The sequence below is a fragment of the Polistes canadensis genome, unplaced genomic scaffold (genome assembly GCF_001313835.1).
Source record: "Polistes canadensis isolate GaletaPanama2010 unplaced genomic scaffold, ASM131383v1 scaffold_164, whole genome shotgun sequence".
Taxonomy (NCBI): domain Eukaryota; kingdom Metazoa; phylum Arthropoda; class Insecta; order Hymenoptera; family Vespidae; genus Polistes; species Polistes canadensis.
In genome coordinates this window covers 34,134-55,435 of record NW_014569711.1, presented here as the reverse complement: position 1 = coordinate 55,435, position 21,302 = coordinate 34,134, and the positions used below count along the sequence as shown (strand labels likewise).

At 30.5% G+C, this 21,302-nt stretch overlaps 4 protein-coding genes across 13 annotated transcripts in view; all 4 read right to left on the bottom strand.

Moving 5' to 3' along the window:
- Window positions 1–580: 580 nt before the first annotated feature.
- On the bottom strand, window positions 581–9,771 carry LOC106789085 (putative general negative regulator of transcription C16C9.04c). Of its 6 annotated transcripts, none has more exons than XM_014752924.1 (16): window positions 9,617–9,771; window positions 7,740–7,844; window positions 7,257–7,553; window positions 7,042–7,183; window positions 6,837–6,956; window positions 6,481–6,746; window positions 6,284–6,393; window positions 5,468–6,151; window positions 4,240–4,428; window positions 3,784–4,121; window positions 3,390–3,698; window positions 2,932–3,199; window positions 2,396–2,458; window positions 2,055–2,317; window positions 1,789–1,936; window positions 581–1,717 (listed from the first exon to the last, which is right to left on the bottom strand). In XM_014752924.1, the coding sequence occupies exons 3-16, from the start codon at window positions 7,484–7,486 to the stop codon at window positions 1,710–1,712; spliced, it is 3,138 nt and encodes a 1,045-aa protein (XP_014608410.1). In that variant the 5' UTR covers window positions 7,487–7,553; window positions 7,740–7,844; window positions 9,617–9,771; the 3' UTR covers window positions 581–1,709. The 6 variants fall into 6 exon arrangements, with proteins under 6 accessions (XP_014608410.1, XP_014608411.1, XP_014608412.1 ...); XM_014752925.1 differs by lacking the exon at window positions 9,617–9,771 and adding an exon at window positions 8,584–9,037; XM_014752926.1 differs by lacking the exon at window positions 9,617–9,771 and adding an exon at window positions 8,086–8,167.
- Window positions 9,772–9,930: 159 nt separating this feature from the next.
- LOC106789090 lies at window positions 9,931–11,838 on the bottom strand. Of its 2 annotated transcripts, none has more exons than XM_014752937.1 (5): window positions 11,517–11,838; window positions 11,053–11,448; window positions 10,816–10,926; window positions 10,590–10,746; window positions 9,931–10,511 (listed from the first exon to the last, which is right to left on the bottom strand). In XM_014752937.1, the coding sequence occupies exons 2-5, from the start codon at window positions 11,404–11,406 to the stop codon at window positions 10,300–10,302; spliced, it is 834 nt and encodes a 277-aa protein (XP_014608423.1). In that variant the 5' UTR covers window positions 11,407–11,448; window positions 11,517–11,838; the 3' UTR covers window positions 9,931–10,299. The 2 variants fall into 2 exon arrangements, with proteins under 2 accessions (XP_014608423.1, XP_014608424.1); XM_014752938.1 differs by having other exon boundaries at window positions 11,053–11,431; window positions 11,517–11,798.
- A 1,222-nt stretch (window positions 11,839–13,060) lies between these two features.
- LOC106789088 (BTB/POZ domain-containing protein KCTD9) lies at window positions 13,061–16,154 on the bottom strand. Of its 3 annotated transcripts, none has more exons than XM_014752934.1 (7): window positions 16,005–16,154; window positions 15,298–15,419; window positions 15,025–15,201; window positions 14,763–14,923; window positions 14,438–14,664; window positions 14,036–14,365; window positions 13,061–13,975 (listed from the first exon to the last, which is right to left on the bottom strand). In XM_014752934.1, the coding sequence occupies exons 2-7, from the start codon at window positions 15,411–15,413 to the stop codon at window positions 13,859–13,861; spliced, it is 1,128 nt and encodes a 375-aa protein (XP_014608420.1). In that variant the 5' UTR covers window positions 15,414–15,419; window positions 16,005–16,154; the 3' UTR covers window positions 13,061–13,858. The 3 variants fall into 3 exon arrangements, with proteins under 3 accessions (XP_014608420.1, XP_014608418.1, XP_014608419.1); XM_014752932.1 differs by lacking the exon at window positions 16,005–16,154 and adding an exon at window positions 15,687–15,995; XM_014752933.1 differs by lacking the exon at window positions 16,005–16,154 and adding an exon at window positions 15,687–15,995 and having other exon boundaries at window positions 15,025–15,174.
- Window positions 16,155–17,257: 1,103 nt separating this feature from the next.
- Window positions 17,258–21,302, bottom strand: part of LOC106789110 (UPF0047 protein YjbQ) — a 4,872-nt gene continuing 827 nt past the window's right edge. For both annotated transcript variants that reach the window (XM_014753003.1, XM_014753004.1), the window contains 2 exons: window positions 20,804–20,940; window positions 17,258–20,723 (listed from right to left, as the gene is read on the bottom strand). In XM_014753003.1, the coding sequence (XP_014608489.1) occupies window positions 20,508–20,723; window positions 20,804–20,940 (353 nt within the window). In that variant the 3' untranslated portion in view covers window positions 17,258–20,507. The remainder of the gene's footprint in view (window positions 20,724–20,803; window positions 20,941–21,302) is intronic.

Here is a 21,302-nt window from a genome sequence, read left to right as displayed (position 1 = left end):
CCCTGGTTCAGATTAACCGTTATGTATATGAAAAGTAATATCATTATACTTTTCATAATCAATATATAGATTACGAATTATTATACTCTTTTCTCATTGCTACTTTACAAATAGATACAAGATTGTATAATACCATGTTATTTCCTAAATATACAAAATTCTGTGCATATAAAATAATGGATAGCGATATTATACCATATAAAATAAGATATTTTGTTATGCATATTAATAACATATTAATAAATTTAAATGTAATGTCATAGTATTACGTATAGTTTTTCATTTATAATTGAAATACACTTTACATGTAAAAAATGTAATATTTATATTTTCACTACATTTAATGTGGATGAATTTTGTGCTAAGCTTATTTTTTAACTTATTTTGTGTAACTTATTTTGAGTATGTATATACATATAGTACTTTATATACAAGTTAAAAATGACTATATATAGATAGTCAGTAGTAGTGTGTATATATATACATAAATAAAAAATAATAAGAAAATCAATGAGCACAATACATGATATGGATTATAAAGGAGCAGAAGGATATAGAAAATTGAATATCATGTTTGTAATCATTTTTTGCGCATATCGTATATTTCTTGATTACCTTAAATCAGTTAATTTTATAATAATCATATGTTCATTATTTCAATCATTCTCTTGTATATGTATCGTGTTGTTATTCACGTTAAGGCAGCAGATATTTAAAATAATCTGCCGTTAAAGTAAATCGTTCAACATAGCAATTTGTATTGTATTACTATCGGTCAGATACTCCAGATATCGAGTTTGTATTTATACACCTGTGATCTGAGATATGGCCCTTTTATATTAATTTTTGTTGACAGTCGCACAGCAGTTTTCTATATATTCCGTATGCGTTAATTTTGCTCTCATTCTTCAAGATAATGTTATTACTGCATTTTTTCTTTTATATGACTTTGTATATATGCGATTATAAATTAAATTTACATTGATTATAAATCCAGTATCATTTGTAACTAAGCTGATAGACCTGACGTTTAATTAAATATTAAGGTAATGCCTTTCCTATTATTCAATCAGTAAGTAATAAATTACTATTGGCTCATATCAATGTTTATATGTCTCCATTATTTAATTAAAGATCTAAGCAGTAGTAAAAATAAATCGTACAAGATTTTATTAATATTTCAAATCTGTTCAACTTTCATTTTAATAAGCTTCAGTTAATAAGAACCAAAGTTTCTCCAAAAATAATTTCATGATTTTATAATAAGATTTAATTAAAATGTAATGATGTTGGTGAAAATTGTAATATACTTTAAAAAAAAAATTAGAATGAATTAGTTTAATTATTAAATTACTTATGGTTTGTTTCATAAGTGTATTTAAGATTTGACATATGATAATAGAGAATTAATATTAAAAATTTTATATGTATTAAATTTGTTACTAATATCAGAAAAAATAAATAATATTCATATCAAGAGTTTTTCATATTATTCAACAAAATGATGAATTCAACTATTTTTTGTTTCCCATAGGAAATGCTCATACAGCAAGATCGCAGCAACTATACAATTAGCTGAAGGCAAATATAAACACATTTTAAAGAAAACATACGTTACAGACTGTCCTTATAATTTCTTTTCTGGCTTTCATTTCATCGGATACGAATATTTCACCATGTCATTTGTAGACTTGGTGTGTTCGTAATCTTTATAAATCTGTAATATAAATATATATGTTCATATGATTTCTCTTAAACATATATTTCACGAAGAAGAATTTAACCTACTCTCAATCTCTGATGTCGTAGAGATTAGTTTGGTGTGCGGCTGTGCAGCTGTGTTCGCTTGTTGATTATTTATTTGCCCTGTAGTTGCAGGCGAACCAAAACCCGGCGGTGGTTGCATTGCCCAATGCTGAGCTGGTGCATTCTGTTCCTATTACATAAAATTAATCGTAAGATTTAGCGACATGCTCATTAAATACTACACATCGCAATATATAGAATTGACAATAATTCATTTCATATATGTATTTTATTTATAGCTGGGTAACCTGTTGCGCATTGTGAGATACTGTGTGAGAAGGATGTACATGTGGAAATTGCCATGTGCTAGTAGTTTGGAATGAAAGAGGCCTAGATGAACTAACGATAGCTGGATCAATTGAAGTCCAATCTGCGATAGGCCCAAAGTTGTTCCATCCCCCTTTTTGATGCAATGCTTGATGATGAAATTGCTGTTGTTGTTGTTGGCTACTTATCTCACACCAATCTTTTAATGTGTAAATAGTATCGCCTGCGCATTTACCGATACCTACTCCAATAACAATAGGAATATTTCAATAAAATGTATGAAAGGATTAAATACTTTGATAAAAATTAAAGAAAAATTTACCTTGCGTATTGAGTAGAGGATTTCCATTTGGAAGATACGCACTTTGTTGCGATGGTTGTGTTCCTGCAAATAACATACCAGATGAATCATTTATGAATAGAATTTGATTACAATTTTCAGATAAATATGTGTACACAATAAAAGCCAATTTTCAATGAAATTTCATCGATAAAACAATATTTATCGTGTTTCAATATTTAATTCAATATGTTCCATGTATTTCACAAAAGAGAAGAAGTTTAACATAGTTCAAATTGATTAATTGCTCGTGATCTTGGAAGTGCTTATCTTGAAAATGTTCAATCTGACAATAAGATTATATACTAATATTCTACAACTGAACAATTGAATAATTAATTCCTTGCTATGTATACATTTTTAATTTTTTTTCCTTGTTTCTTTTTATCGCTACGCTTACCATTAAACTTACAAAATGTATTATTTATTTTATGAAGACATTATGTATTCATAGGTATGTAAATTCACGCACTGTGGGCTATGATTCCAGATGTTGGAAAAATTGGAGAAACACTAACCCGTGAGGGCATTGTTTGTAGGGGCAGGCCGCGGTATACCAAGACCAAAAGAGTTCATGTGATTTGGGGTTGCACCAGGAAAACCTGGCGGAGGGAGGCGACTGCGTTGTGCCAGACTAGCAGCTGTTACGGAATTCTGAGCAGGACTCTGTGTACCGCTTTGAAGAAGATTCTGCGGAAGACGAGACAGGAGGGAATGCGATTGTTGAAGAACTTGCAAATTTTGCAAGTGTTGCGCTTGTTGTTGCAGATGTGCTATATGTGCAACCTGAAATGATAATTACCCATTTTTATCAACTTGAAATATATTCTATGCAAATATATACAAGGTGTAACAGAATAACTGGGAAATCTTATATTCGCTATAACTCTTTATATGAATTTTTTGTTTTGTTGATGTGCTAAAGCCATCATATTTTCCACTTATTCCGTTACATCCTTGTGAGTACTTTTGTTACCTGTGGAAAGTGCTGCTGACCAATATTCGCAAGACTTTGTTGATGTTGTACCCTACTTTGCTCTTCTCGTTCTCTTTGTTGCTGCTGCTGCTGTTGCTGTTGTTGTTGTTGAAATATTCTTTGTTGTTGTAACTGCATTTCGTTTTCCATTAATTCCGCAAGAGCCTTTTGCGTTTCGTGAAAGGGATCGAAACCTAAATCATCGTCAGCTTTTACATCAGATCCAGATTCATGATGATTTTGAACTTCTTTTAAAGTTGCATGTCCGTTTTGCTTGATATATTCACAATTTTCTTGATTCTGTTGTGCCTTAGAAATATTCAATGTAGAGTTAGTTACCTGCTTAATATACCTGATGAAATATTAAAAATATTATACGATCTAATTCACTAACTTGCATAGCAAGCCTTTGTTGTAATGAATTTTGCTGAAAGTCTGCCATAAACTTAGATGCAGGTGAGTTAACAAGCAAATTTGTTTGAAAGTTGATCGAAGATTCAGAAATCGCGTTATACTGCGAATTATTATATGCTTCTTCTTCGGCAAAATCTTCAGAGTTGAAAGTTACTCGCGGTGAATTAGAAGGACTAATTTTTCGTACAATATGATTTGATCGCGTTGATTCCGGATGAAAACCGAATGCTGCTTGCCAATCTTCGCTCGAGTGAACTGCGGGTAAAGAATCGGGTATGGAAGCCAAGCCTGTACTCGTCCAATCCAAATTTGTATTTCCTATATGAACAACAAGAAAAAATACATTTCATTTTAAGATAAATCATAGAAAGGAAATAAAGTTTAATTTTAGATAATCATGTATGACACCTGTATTGAAAGAGTTCAATGTACGTGCCTGCTAAGGAATTGGATGTGACAGAGGCGGCTGTAGATATTTTTTGGAAGGTATTTGTACTGAAGAAACTATTATTGTCCGCCTGAAAGATTGACCGATGATTAAGTTGCATTTGAGACCCATTATGCAGCCCAGGTGGTGGCTGTTGATTGGCACCTTGCGATGAATTTGTGCTAGCAGGTGATGAACCTAGACACGATACGCACATAGCGCTACACTACGAGACGCGATCAAGATGTCATTTATTTACTGATTATCAGAATGCCAGAATAAACAGCCTCTAATAATCTTTTAGTCACCAAAATTAAAATATACATACACGTACCCAGAAATTAGTATAGAATCTCTTAGAATAATACCTACCGCTCTGTCATTAATTTTTCGTTACGAGTGTTGAAATATTCACATGTATTTCATACAATTTGTATTATTTGTTTCATTTATCCAAATGGAGAAGGGACAGAGATAAACATTCTTCTGGGCAAGTGTTGCAGAATTTAATGTTTCTTATGAAATTTTGTAAAAAGGATTAAGTTAAGTGTATACAAAAATACAACAAACAGCTACTTCTTGTTTTCAAGAATTCTCTTTATTTTGGCATATATCAATATCTATATTAGTTCAAGATTCACAATCTGAATTCTTTGCAACTCATTATAAATATTTCGTCTATTCTCGCATGATTACTTATATGAATTGTATTGTGTTTTCTTATAACAATGTATTAACTTTTGATAATTACATGATGAGAAAAGCTATGTATCATAATACTTATAGAGATGTCCAATTTTAAGGACTATAAAATTATTATTATTTTTTTTTTTTTTATTAATTCTTTTTGTTTTTATACGCAAAGGTTTATAAATATTATAACAGATGAGAAAATATATGAGATAATCTACAAACATGCAATTTTTAAAACATTTATAACAAAACTATTAGCACTATCTTCATTTTAAATATATTTTATATAAATTTCCTATGTGACTGTCATTAATGGCAAAGCATCATATCTTATTATTGTAATTTTTGGGGATGACTTTAATGTTACATCGTATAACTCTCTATTACTATTTAAAATAATATATTTTTAAAATCAAAGATTAAAGCCTGACTGTAATTATATATCTTAGATTTACCTGTGCACACGTACATTCACTTTCATCAATTCAGTGTAAAAGTAGATGGTCGATACATAAAGAAATGACGACGAGTATAAGGAACTCACCTAAAATTGCAGCACCATTGTTTTCCTCACTCGATTCCACTAATTGTTCCACTTGATGATTTACATTAGACTCTTCTGAACTTGAAATTGTACTAGCTGGTGTGCTACCTTCTCGTTGTTGATCCGTTTCACTATCCGAATGTCGTCGCTCCCCATTTTGAACTATACCATTTATTTTAAGTTCATTAGATGGTTGTTGTGCCGGTTTAGAAATTTTGTTAGATTGCTGTTGCTGGTGTTGTTGCTGCTGTTGCTGTTGTTGTTGTTGTTGTTGTTGTTGTTGTTCAACCTTACACTTATTGCCTAACTTTTGCAATACATCACTATTCGTTTCGGCTGAAAAATTTCTTATATCCTTCTGACCATTCACTTGTGGTTGCACATTATTTTGTACACTAATCGAGCTTGATTCAGAACGTGACGTTGTTCGAGTACTATGTTTCTCTTTATTTTGACAATTTTTATGTTTATTTCGCGCTGCTTGTGCCTTACTTTCACTATTACTTTTGCCTCTGCGTAGACCCATACCATTTTCCCCTTTATTATTGTTATTTTGTTGATGCATAGAACCTCCGGATGATATATGCGTTTGTTGGGTGGTAAGACTGCTACCATTAATTATGCTATGTTGCTGTGAAGTTGTTTGGGTAGGTGGTGATGATTCTTTACAAGTCATTTGTGTGTCTGTAAAGTGTAAATATATATGTGAATTTAAATTGCAATTTTAAATAATAAATATATTCTCTATAAACGCGTTTTAAATATGTTAATATTATATATTATATTTATAATGTATCTATTATAGAAAATTCTTACTATTTGTTTGTCCTGGTTGTAACGAAGGCCATGCTTCCTTGGCTTGTGAATTTGTAGTTCCATTTTCACGACTAATACTACTTGTAACAGGTGGCGATGGTGTTGGTTTTCTGTATAATTAAAACGTTAAATTTTAATTTTACTATATATACTTTAAATCTGTTTATCATTAAGGTAATGAATTAGTATGTTGTTACCGCTGCAATGCTGATGCATGAGCATGTAAAGACTGAACGAGTTTGCGCTCATATTCCTGATGTTTCCCTTGATGCATTTCCTCTTTTGTAAAAGAAGCCTCCTGGTCCCCGAGATCGTGTAAATACATACAGTCTGGTTTAGGACACACCTGATTACGCATAAAATGTGAACAGTATTTTGTTGTACCCAATGACGTTTTTATTGTCCGTCCGTCCACAACGATATTATTCACAGCCTCTATAGCACGCAAAGCATCTTCCTGACGCTATTTTTAGATTCATTAAAGGTCAGGTTTTAATAAGTTCTTAATATACAATATATTGTAATTATAATAAATACGAAGAATGCAACATACTTGGTAGGTGACATATGCCGAAGCGCTAGGGCCCTGAGACCCTGCGTAAGAAGTGCTCTGATTGATCACAACTTTATGAATCTTACCAAACTTCCCAAAATACTCGTGCCTCTTTAATACCTACAGTAAATATATTGTTATTATCTTTTATTACGTCCATATTAATTAGATATAATCATCTATTTTTTACAATAAAATAACTTACATCCGCGTCCGCCAATCGCATTGGTAATCCTACTACGAATACTAAATTTTTTTGAACTACTCTCACATTTGCTAGATGTTTACGATTTTCAGTAACTCTTTGTTTACGCTGCTGATCCTTCAATCTCTTTTCTGCTTTTAACCTAGAAAAAAAAAAAATCATTTAAATAGCCTCATGTACGCAGATATGGCTATACAATAAAAGAAAAACTCTACCTTGCAATTTCTTCCTTAGTAAGAGGCTTAAAATCAGCGGGGTTTTCGGAGTAGGCCTTCCGGCACGCGGGGCATAAGCCATTTTCATCCGTACGTATTCTATGCCAACAAAATCTGCATATTTGGTAGCCGCACGTACACGGAAAGAAGTTTAAATCGTCAACCTCCAATGGTTCCATGCACAACGGACACTCTACAGCATCCTCTCCGCTCTGATTCAATACTGACATAATTTTTGCTATAACCACGTTCGTCCAAAAAACAACAATTAACAATGTATTTCTTCTTATTTCGGACCTATACAAAGAACGATATTATGAATTAATAATACGATATTCAATTAAAAAATATTATCCACATATTTATAATAGAAACGATATATAAACTTATGCCTATTTTCTATATAATTTAGCGTAAATTAAATGAAAGATATTTCATCGTACTAAATAAGATGTTGAAATATGGTTTGAATTAAAAATGCACCTTCGGTATCTCTCTTCGAATAATGCACATACACAAAGAGTTTCCACAATAGAGATATTAAATAAGCTTCCTACTTTCCTTTATGTTCTACTATCCTTGCACAATCTGAAAAAAAAATGATGACACGTCAGATTAACCTCGTAGAAAATTGACGAAGACGGATAAGGTCGCGAAAAGGCGAGTGCCGTGGAAAGTGTTGGCGTATCTCAGGAAAAAAAAGCTTCCCTCTACTACGTCAACCGTATGGGATTATTTGAATAGCGAAATAACGAACGTTTTAAACGACTTATCGTTTGATTCCGATTTTCGGATAATTTTTGTTAAATTGAATAAAAATAAAACGCACTGCATAGTGCAAGTCCGACTGGGTAGATTTAGAAAAATAACTTAGGTAGATGTGAAAATCGAAAAGTATATCCTTCCGATTTAGCGATGGTGTAAGATAAAATGTAAAAGAGGTGTCGTTCCTGAAGCGCCAGAAACAAAAAATCGAAAAGTTCGTCTCCGTTTGACAGGAGTTGTCACAGACGAGCGTTGAAGAGAACAAAGGACGCTCAACAGATTATGGGAGAGGCTAGAACAGAGTACTTTGACGTAAATCCTATCGTCGACGAGCTCGATATCGACGATCGAGATGATCGTTAGTGACGTAGTAGTAGTTGAACTAGTCTAAAAGACGTGTAGAAAGACTTTCCTTCCTTCTTGCTTGCTTGCCTGCCTGCCTGCCTATCTGTCTGCTTGCCTGTCTTCCTTCCTTTCTTTCTTTCTCTATCATCTCGATATTTCTATCTTTTTCTTTCTTTCTTTCTTTTTTTTTTAGCGTAATAGTTTGGGAGATACAAACCGTAGGAGAGGGCGACAATCGAACGAAACAGCTGTTGGTGGCGTTGAGAAGAAACGACGAAACGTCATTAGCGTGCGAGTGAGAGGTACTACGCCATCATAGTTACGGATTTGCCTGAAAATCCGTCTAAATCTCTAGTGGTGGGGCATGACACGTTAATTTCGCGAAACCTCCTTTGCAAGAATTCTCGCATACGCAAGGACGCGACGTTCTCTAATGTTTCGCGACGTAGACTTTCAGGGGAAAAAAGGACAAGTCCAAAGAAAAGAGAGACCAAACGAACAGAAGAAAGGGGGCGCTGAGGGACGTCGAGGAAGCACCACCAGAGTGGGAGCTGGGAAATAGGAGGAAGGGGAAATGGACGTAGAAATAGAGAAAAAAAGGACATTCGCTGCTATAGCTTGCTATCCCTTTCTAACTTATAATCGTGACATGTCCCTCTACCCCTCTGCGTCACTCTGACACTCTCTCTCTCTCTCTCGATGTAATGAGTGGGAAAGAGAAAGAGACTTTTATGTCGATTAACTCTCTCTCTCTCTCTCTCTCGATGTTATGAGTGGGAGAGAGAAAGAGACTTTTATGTCGATTAAACAGCTTTCCTTGGCACGTTTAACTTAGAAAAAATGTACAAGGATAGGGCTGACATTTGATGTGGGCACCAACTCAAACGATTAGCAAATAAAGTCCGATTCGATAAAGAAAATATTTGTAAGAAAGAAAAGATAGGAAAGAGATTGATGCTCCTCTTATTATTTCCATCTCTTCCTCTTTTTCTTCAAATAAAGACAAATAATAATTGCATAGGTCACAAAAGAGGAATCGTTCGATATTCTAAGATAACCACGAAGGAATAATCGATTTAACCTTAATCTTATTCTTAGAGAGATAATCACTTATATTTTTCAACAGAGCTCGCGCGTCGACGATTATATCGCGTCTTTCCACATACCACTCGCCGATTCTCAATTAATCGCGTATACATTCACTCGTTCGTAGCAATATTTCGCTTTTTCCTTGCTTCTTGTTTACTTACGTTTTTCAACTATAACACTAAGAAATCTTTCTTTTCTCTACTGGAAAATTTGGTTCTAAGCTTCCCGAAATTTGGTCAAACGCGCACCACGATCGCGCAGGAACGGACATTACATGCTACGACTACTAGAGGGATCCCGACCCAAGTGGACGAACCAACAAGGTGGAAGAGAGAGGGGCAGGGACGAGGAAGGGTTGTCAGAGCGCATGTCAAAGAGACGCGGATTTACTCTTTATAAATACGTAAAAGGCATCTTTTTTAGTATTGGTCAATATCGACGCGCCCTTCCATTTGATTATTGACGTTCGCGCAAGTAATATCAATCTTATTTTATTATGTATTTCCTTTAATTCTCTACATTTGTTGCGCGATTATTTCTTATAATATTATATATGATACGTTATATCCTTGTGTTACTTTTTATATTTACCGCTTTGTCTAAAAAGTCATTTAGTTACTAGAGTTAACACATGTCTACCAACCGCATTAACAAGTATCCCTGCATTCCAATCGAAAATGAATTCTCTTTCATGCGTGAAAGAATGTGTTGTAGCATATTAAAAAAGATCGTTTGACAGAATCGTTATATCAGTATCCTTACAAATTATAATTAGATCAAAATTACATAGCAATAAATTGTTGAAAACAATTTATGAATATAAAGCATATAAATGTTTAGGTAATCATTTTATTATTGTTCTCTTCCTTTTACTCGATCCAACCATTTTTGATTCTCTTTTGGGTTTATTCTCAATAGCAACACCTAACAACGGATGTCGCGTTCTCAAATTTTCAGGGAACGGAACCCCTACGTTATCTAACAATATGGGTTTACCTTTTGGTATAATTGATAATTTTCTTCTAATTGTTATAGAGCCTGCTGGTTTTATATTAACTATAAAACATTTAACAATTAGTCTATAATACATATTTAATCGTGTTATTTTCTTACTGCTTAAAATAAAATAAATACCTGCTTTATACGGCGAGTTTGTTTTACTGGTACCAAATACACAAGTAACGTCATGCTGCATGCTTTGTTTAATAGCACAGTATTTTTTTTCTCCTACTCTAAGTTTGGATTTATCTCCCAATGCCAAGTTCTGTCCGATCAATTCTTTAGTATCTACCTGGAAAAATGTTCTAATATAAATGACTTACTGCCAAAAATAAAAATGTAACACATGAAATATACTTACCGTTTTAGGTATATTCAAGATCCAAATATCTTCACTGTCAGATATATCATCAAAATTGAAAGTAGAATTAGTTTCCATAGTTAAATTTTCTTCTTTTATCAAATCTTCAAGCTAAAATATGTCAATTTATTGATATTAAATTATTTTTACTTATAAAGGAGGATCCAAGTTGACAAGACACTATTTTTTTATTAGATTCTACATAGTTATAAGGGTTGTAATGTAATACTTATATACATTTTGTGGTCTCGATGATGATGTAACTGTTAATGCATTTAGACTTGCTTTAGGAACTGCTTCATTTCTGTCAACATTCCTGTTGGGAGTCTCTTCGCTCCATTCTTCTAAATTTTTTTCTTCACTATTTGTACCTTCTGATTTCTTTAAAATACCTTTTCTATGTACACCATTAATAGAAGTGCTTTTTCTGGGCGAACTACTTTTTGTATTTATTTTAATAGATTTGTTGTTTTTATTTAATTGCAGCTGATCATCATTTCCTTTGCTTTCAAATAAAGCCATGGATTTATTCAATTGTGTATTTAATGTTGTAAGAGGATCTTCGTTCTCCCAATCAAACATTTCGACCATTGTAATGATTTAACTGTTCTTTAAACTGGTGGTAATTATAATCTGTGATAATTACATCGAATAAATAATTGTACATAATTTATGATTCAATCAAACGTTGGAATACTTACAATATTCGATTGTTATATTCCAGAGTAGAGAATAAAATGTTTATAATTCTTACATTTCGAATATATACACAAATTTAGGTTAAGTTCCATGTTATGTATGAATTAGAAATTGTTAATCAATATTTTCTATTTGATACATCGATGTTACAATCGATACAATTAGTATGTTAAAATAAATCGATTCAAAATATTTTCTCTAGAGATATTAAATTTTTATCAGATAGATTTCTATTGGTTTTTACCAAATGCAACACAGCCACGCATATTTTTTTCTTCCGAATTGGTAATTGAGGTAAACAAACCACAATATAGATGGCACTCTTGTCAAATTTACTAAAATACATAGATAAAAATTGTAATTATACGTAATGAATATATATATTTAATCTGATAAAGCGCATTCAAAGTATGTACTAAACAAAAGCAAATAAAGTTATTTCACGAGAAGCAATTAAAATCATTTTTAATAAATCGGACAGAAAACGTCATAAGAAACTAATCACCAGTATAATGTCCAATTTTGTTTGCAAACCATTTAATTTTTCAAGATCAGAATTATGGTTTGAATGGATATGTAATTTGGAGCAGTTAATGAAATATTATAATGTGGAATCAGAAGAAGTAAAAATAAATCTCCTTTTTTATAAAATGGGTCCTATAGCGAAAGAACTAATGATGGAATTGAAACCAAATTTTGAAAAAGAAATGTCTTATGAAGAAATAAAAACTGAGTTTACTAAATATTTTAATATTAAGACTCCACACGTCATTGTCGAACGACAAAAATTCAACAGTAGAGTAAAACAACCTAATGAAACAATAGATGCTTTTACAACTGATCTACTTAAATTGGTGGGTAAATGTGAATATGGACTATTGGAAAATTATGTTTTACGAGAACGTATTTTACATTGTGTTGGATACTGTACAACATCAGCATTGATAGATGCTATGAACGATTTTGCTATAGACGAGATTATATCCAAAGAGAAAAAGATTAAGACGTAAGGAAAAGACAGTATTTCTATTTAAAGTAGATTAACTGGAAATAAAATCAAATTGAAACGAAAGTTAATTAGAAATAACATTGTATTATTGTGGACACAAAATGTCAATAATTAATAAGTTTTTAAAATTATAATTTTCATAGATAGCTACTTTATCGTAGTGCATATAAGAACTAACAGAAATAAAAATGTCAAAATTGTTTGTCGACAAAGTAAGACGCACAGACCTGTGGTAAAATAAATCTAATATATAGTTTAATGATACGATTTGTTCAATCCGATTAAATTGATGAACAAATTACGTGTCAAGTTACATAATTCAAAGAAAAGCTTTTGCTTTCGTTGAAATTAAATTCTTATTATTTTTTCATCACAAAATTTGTTTGGATTTAATTTTAAAAAATCTTTTGTTATTTGTATTTTTGTTTAAATCACACAAAAATACTTGTTAAATTATTATAAATTATAAAAAATGTTATTTTATATAAGTATGTTTAACTATTATATGTATATAGTAATTATGAAAAGAATATTGGCTTAATTAAGTTATATATTTACAATTATTTAAATGAATATGTTCATTTATGTTTATATTATATCATGTAGCATTTATACTTATAATATAACGAAATATTATGTCTAATATACAGTACAAAAGTAGAGTACAATTAAGTAATGCATTTTTAGGAAACCATGCTAATGCAATTTTCAACAGCTGTAAATTCTATTGCACAGACAATACAAGTATGAAATGTATTTCTATTAAACATGCAGTATATTTATATTAAATGCGTTAATCGTTATCTAGGTCCTATTTAGCTCGTATTAAATAATTCATTTGTTTCGCTATCAAATATATTATTATGGAAAATGTAATAGCATATTTGATTTAATAACACGCGAACACACGCTTATAGTAATGACAGAAGTAGTGAAAGAACTCACGTAACATTCCTCTGAAATTACATACATATAGGTATTCCTATATTTTTTTCATCAATTTCAACTTATCAATTTTCAGTTTATCTACTAGAACGAAGACATTTTTCATATTGATATAGAAATTACAGTAAATATTACTTTCTATTGCAATTTCTTTGTTTTTTTTTTCTTTTTCTTTTGTTGCGAACTGAATCAAATCATTTTTTTCCTAATAGATTTTCTATAAATATTAATTAAATGAATTATAGATATAAAATATCAATTTGAAAATAAAAAATAAAAAATTTTACCAATGCTGCAATTTATATTATCTGGCTGAAATATCAGTTAAATATAAACCACGTTTATATCACAATAAGCAGAAAGTTATAAAAATTAGCATTTCTTTTATTGTTACCGAATGGTTTGAGACATATGTAATGGTGTAAGCATTAATTCAAAAGTGGCATCTTTCAAATTTGCCCCACGTAAATTGGCTTCTTGCAAATCTGAGCCTGATAAGTCGCAACGCTAAAATGTACATTTAATTATAATAATAATAAATCAACTAAATAATAGTAAGTATTTTACCTCTAAATTTGCTCCAGCCAATACAGCCGATCTTAGATCACAATTTCGTAAAATAGCATTCTTTAACGTGGCCACTCTCAGATTAACTGCTGGCATATTACTTCCTTCAAAATCCGCATCTCGAAAATCTGCTCCCTCCATATTTGCAGGCAAACCATTAGGATCTTCAAAATTACACGAACGTAAATTTGCAGAAGCCAAGTTGGCACATGGCATTCTTACGCATGAAAGCAGTGCACCTTTAAGGTTGGCACGTGATAAATTAGCTCGTTCAAAACAACATCCAGTTAAGTTAGCGCCTGCTAGATTACAAGAATCCATAACAGCATACTGAAAGAAATAATTATATAATAAGCACGAAATACGACTTCCATTGGAAATTAACTATTGTGGTAAACAAACCTTAAAATTAATATTCCTAAGATCCAACTTGGAAAGATCAGCACCTGAGAAATTAACACCCTGAAATCTCAATTCAGAAGCTGGCGATGTAGACATGATCGCTTTCACAACGTGTTTGCGGTTTAAAGTTATGAGACCATCTCCTGGAGAATTTTTTTCATTGGCCATTTTTGTAAGAACACTTATAGCATTTTCCATTCCATAATAATGAGCCTCTGCTAACACACCTAAAATGAAAAGTATAGCAAATAGAAAATATATATATAAATATGTGCTCGCGCGCGCGTGTGTGTTCTATATTTGATTGATTTATAAAAAAACGTACCATCTACGTTAACATTAGAGTTTAATATTATAAGATTATGCCTTAAGAAATTCAATAATGGTTCAAAATACACAGGACTTCTATCAATTAAGAAGGCACCTGTGTGATCTTTCAAACTTGGCTTTAATGTATCATCAGACTTTTGCGTTCTTGTAAACATTCTATAAAGTCAACATTATATTTACAATCACATACTATTTTATATTTGCATTATGCAATGCAAGTAGGATCATACAATTGAAATATATGAAATTATTCAAACCTGGCTAGCATACTCATCGGTTCATTTCTTGTTAATGTACTTCTCGTAGTAGTAAAATATTTTCCACCAACATTTAATGTAATCCATTCTGAATCTTCATTCATTTGATCATCATTGGCAACTTTATTTTTATAAATGAAATCTTCTCCGCTTGAAACATATAATATATCGTCATCTCTATAAAAATAAATTCAATGTAAATAATAAAGGAAATTAACAATTAAGAAAAGCAACAACTTTTTAATGTTTCAAACTATAACTTAATGATTTTACCTGATCAATTTAATATCATCAATTTCTCCACCTTGCGGAGTAAAAATTCTTTTAGCACTGATTTCAAACTTTGTACTAGCAGCTGACAATAATTCTTCTACAGAATGTGTAACCATAAATACCTATAACAAGTAAGACATCGGTAGTAAATCAAAAATTCGTTGCTCTTATTTAATTATAATACACGCTTACATAATGATTTTCATATATTTTTACACTAACAATAAATTATTAACATTTAAATTTATAATTTGGATTTTTCTATATCAGCAAATTAAAATATAGTATTTTGTGGAGATTTTGTTAAAAAAAAACAAATTATAGTTTTAAACGAAAGCATTTGTTAAAAACGTATATTAATATTTAAATGAAATTTAAAGAAATATAACCTTGCCGTTGACATCGGTACCGTTCACAAAAAGTATCACTCTCTTCATAGTTTGGCAATGATGAACTTTCGCGGATTGAATAAAACACCGGTAATCGCCGGTGACGTTTTATCGACTAAATTGTACCTACATAATCTACGGAAATATTAACATGTTTTTATCTACGAAAGCACGAAGTAATGGATAACAAATTTGCGTAATACTTGTTTGACAACCTATCAAGACGAATATGCACGTAATAAGAGCAATTTTTTCGAGGATAAGTTGAATAGAAAAGTTTTCAAATTACTGTACATAGGATGTTCAGGATTGACTCACCGTTCAGGATTGCGTCACCGTTTGCCCAATCGAATAATTTTAATTATTTTCAAAAATAATAGTAAATATATGGATCATCGCGCCATACAAAAGTTGCCTTATATTCTATATTCATAAGCATTTATATGTTTACGGATCTTTTTCAAGTTTTTTTTTACAATACGAAATAAAAATAATTTAGGAAATTGTTATGTGGTTTTATTAATTGATATAAATAAATAAAAATAAAAAATAAAGCGTACAAATAATAGTACCAATTGATGAGAATCTCTAAATGTTTTCTATGTAGAACTCTTATTATTTATTCTAAGAAAGTTAGAATATGCAATATCTTTGTTCTTATCTCATCATACATGACAATAAATTTGAGAAATACCTTTCAGGCTGTTGACCACATTAAGCTCCAACACGAAGATCTTTTATTTCTTCTTGTATATCTCTCTTTTTTTGTTACTTTTCAAAAGATACATAAACGCTATTTTAATATTATATAAAAATGTTTCTTAATTATTAGTAAAAAATAAAAAAGAGACTTGGGATCTGTATATACATTTAAAATGTGTCATGATAAATTAATAAATATTTTTAAATATATATATGTGTATATATATATATGTGTGTATGTAATAAAGTATATTGTTTTTGTAGAAACTTAATTCCAGCTGGCTGTATAATTTCAACGCTTAAATTTCAATAATATTAATTTTACTTAACATAAATTTCTAATATGACGTGTGTAAAAGACTGGTTGTATCGCGTTTAGTATATATCATAATCCTAATAAATAGATTAGAAACGTTGTTAATATAAATAAATTACTTTTGTGAAATAAATTATATACTAAACTATAATTATATATACATTTCACATAATGGGAAGCATATCAAGATTTTAAAAAAGAAGTAGATTAATATTTTGTAATTCATGTATACATATATGTTTATATATATTTATATGTGTATGAAGTATTATTTTTATTTTCCGACGGTTAAGAACCTCTTGCAAGGAGGAAAAATATTGTTTACTTACTGTTAATTGCAAGTGTATTCATTTAATTTTAAATATCAAGGCCTCGTGCATACTGCAGCAGTGATTAAAGTTTAGAACGATATGCTAAATAAATTAGCAAAATTGTCCACGTTTGTATTATTCCTTAGCCTAAATGAATTAATGAAATCGCGTCGCTGCTCCAGTATGTATGCCATATATAAACTAATTAAAAAACAAAACGGGAAAAAAAATAAGATAAATTGTAAATATGTAAATTCCATTTTAATGGGAATTCAGATACGTATTATGTTCTTATGAATATCTAGGTATATCAATATTATTCGATTATTTTTAAATTTGTATATATGTACATGTTAAATGAAATTTATATGAAACATGTAGCATACATGCTAGTAATACAGTAATGAAGACTTGACAAAAAATTGGATCTTCGAACAATGGAAACATTTTATAATTACATGCAGATAATTAATGTAAGAAATAAGGGACATTTATATTTAATTTACTAAGGTTAAAATAGTGTGTAGATATATTTAACATATCTTGTGACACTCTTAGCTTTAAAAATTGCTTCTATGTGAATGCCAAGTTGGATGTACAATTTATTGACATTAGTCAGCAAAAGAGTTTTTCAAAGTTTGAAGCATTAAAATGAGGAATAAACTGTTTTGTTTTTTTTTTTTGATTTAATACATTTAGTGAATTAGTTGCAATTAATATCATGCTTTTACAAAATGGATTTATTTTTCTTGCACATTTACTTCTATGTAAGTAAAATAATATAAGTATAATAATATAGGTAGAATTTAGCATTTTGCATGTACATTATGTAGATTGATTTTTAATGGATATCTATTTTGCAAAAAGATTCTTCACTTTTTCATTTTGTACAGAATTCCCATTCAGACGAAGATAGAAACTGTACAATTCAAAGGACCAAACGAATGTTTGGCACAGAGCATTTTTTTTTCGATGAATCAATATTATGTACATCCATATGCTCATAATAACAAAAGATTAATTTGTCTTTAACTGTGTCTTTACCATATCTTATATTAAAACTGTCCAACTGGCAGGATTACACAGAGATAAGAGAATTTTGCTATAAAAAAAAACATAGTTTATAAATGTTTATAAATGTTAAAATTTCAGTTTTTCTTATTTTTTGATTTTTTTTTTATCTCTTTGCACTATAATCATTTTTGTCATTTCTCTTCTCAGGCAACTCTAACTTCATTTTCTTCTATTTTAATATCTTAGGCAGAAACAATTGTTACAGTTATTTAATCCTTTGCACTCCTCAATCACCTCCGACATACCAATATTTAATTAATAAAATGCAATGTTTCAAATTCCTTGTTTAATTAAATATGACATAAATATTATGAAGAGTATATAACAAAGCAAAAAATACATGCTCTTTAATCTATCAAATAATCGAACAAATTAAAGAATTATTCTTTTTTGTTTCATCAGTGCCACGTCAGAAGTGATTCAAGAGTTTTAGGGAAAATTAGTATTGTCACACGCCAGCAATGTGAGTGCAAAGGGTTATATTTCTTTCTAATAATTTCACTTACAAATTAAATTATAAAAGAAATCTGTGAGCAGTAAAATTCACTTATTATATTTATTAGAAGCAAAGTCTGTAATTTATATACCACCATCAAATGTAGTAAACATGTAGTACAGTAACTCATGTTACTCCGATGATGTATGTCAGTATTGGCAGCTTGACAGACATATATTTGCTTATCACTTATCTTCAGTTAGACAGCTCAATTGTTATTCGGCATATAGGCATAAAAATTTGTTTTTTTTTTCCTTTGGATATATTTAGAAGATCAAAATCACATTCGCGCGCATGAATTTCGTAATCTCCAGTATTTGAGATTGTATCACGAAGTGCACCAATCTGGTGTATAATTTTGTTATAGACGAAATGTTATAACTCGTTGATATTTAAGCTATGGATTATTGGATTAGATATTTTACAAAGCGTATCCACTAATCGATGAATGGACGATCGTTTACGCTATAAATGAATAGTATTACTGACTAACATCAATTTGCTTAATGTTATATTAAATACATTTACAAGTTCACAATAACCTGTGGTTAATAAGAAACGTAATGAGAATGCTATTTTTGTTATAGCTCTTTGCAGTGCTAAATCTCTGCAGGAATGTATGCATCATTTTATATTACACTAGGATGATTAAATTTGAAAATGCCAAGTTTTGCTTACAAATGCAAAATATAGATCATTGCTGTAAAATCTTTGAATTTTTAATGGTTCTTTGTTTGCACACATATTAGTAAATGCATCTTACCTGTAAGATTTTGTAATTACTTCTAGCAGAAATGCCTTAGCACAGCAAAGAATTTTGATATTGAATTTGTTTGAGAAATATCTTTCTACTTACACCCCCAGTGTAATGGAAACGTCATTAGAAATAGCAGCACTATGAAAAGCAGCGAATTAGAAAGTTATAACAAAGAATGTATTAAAGCTGGTTATCTTGCACAATATAAAAAAGAATGCAAGTTTCCAGACCAGCATTTGTCTGTATAATTTTCTTGGCAAATTTGACTATTTTTGTAAAAGGGTCTCTTAAATAAAGCTATATATATTTAAATTCGGAGTACTGGACGCATTAAAATGCATTCGATTATTTATATCTAAGAGTAACGAGAAAGAGTATAGGATACTAGTGTAATTACGTTGCATGTCTCTAAAGTATGTATAACTTATATTTCTCATGATTCTTTTGTTATGGAACACTTTATTGCACAATAGCTGCAATTTATCATTACTAGATTAAACATCCAACTTTATCTTTTGTACCTTTTTTAATTTTATTAAATGAATCCAATGTGTGTGACACTCTTTTGATGCACCGACTTCCACATGAAACATAAATAATTACATATATATACGATCATTCAAATATGTGCGTGCCTCTATGCAGACTCGAATGCAGAAAACTCGCCTCGACTTAACTGGATACCGAGACGAACGTTATTTTCGACAGTATTCGGTGCAATACAAGCGAGAAAGAGCTAAGGGTCCGAGTAGATCCAGACATCCTCCTCAATGGGGTTACACAAACCGACTCTATGTCAAGAATTAAGGTCAGTTGTTGCCAATAAATCCCAATATTACATTTCGATGGTAGCTTATTCTTAAAAAAAAAAAAAAAACAAAAAAAAATAAAATAAAATTAAGAAATAATGTTATCTGTTTGTGTAATCGTGTAATGATTTAACTGAATACCTAAAGTATGACTCTAAAAATTAATCAAATTCCCAGCTATTTGTTCAATATAAAGATTCATATATACAGTTCTTATGAGTTTACATAGTATCCATTCACTCTTCCTTCGATTCTACTCTTAGGTTATTTCTAGAATTAAGCAGCTGCTAGCTTAAATTACAAGAAGTAGATATGTGCAGCTGACGTTTGCCACACCTTTGGGGGTGTGATTGGTCCTAGCTGCTGGTAGAAGCAATAGGGCTGACGGGACTTAAAGGGGTACGTGCTGAATCCCTGAGACAACCGGTCAATGTTATGATTAATTTGCGACTTCCTGCATTATCACGATGTTCACAAAACCAAATACCTTGCCATGTACCAAGAGCTAACTTTCCATTCGTAATTGCAATGCTTAATGAAGATCCCAAAAAGCATGCTTTTACATGAGCCGGCTAAAAAAAAAAGTTTTAATCATAATTGCTATAATCATATATTATATATTTTATAATTATTATAAAATTATAGAACTTACCATGTCGTCTGGACCTTCGCAATCATGTCTATAGTCTAATCCTTCAGGAATGATTTTATTAAGCATCATTTCTATATCATCTCTTACATCAGGATCCCAGCTTTCATTTAATGCTAAGCTAGCTGATGTATGAAGAACTGGTATAAAAATTGAACATGATTGTTTTAAAAATGTTGTTATATATACATGAAAAAAGTAGATTAAAAAAACAAATAACAGTTAGATAATTAAAGAAATAAATTTTTTTCATATACTTCCTAAAACTTCTTTTCCTGAAAATATCATATATACATACTGCATATGTGCATGACTTAACGATAGATAACATATTTAAAATAATCTAATAATTATTTATTGATTTTTTAATATTATCTCAAAAAATAAAAAGCAAAGCAAAGCTGTAACACAGCATAGAGAACATCTTTTATACTTTAATATATATGTGAATAAAATTGATTGTGGTATATGTCATGTGTTAACTATTTACAGTTAACAATAT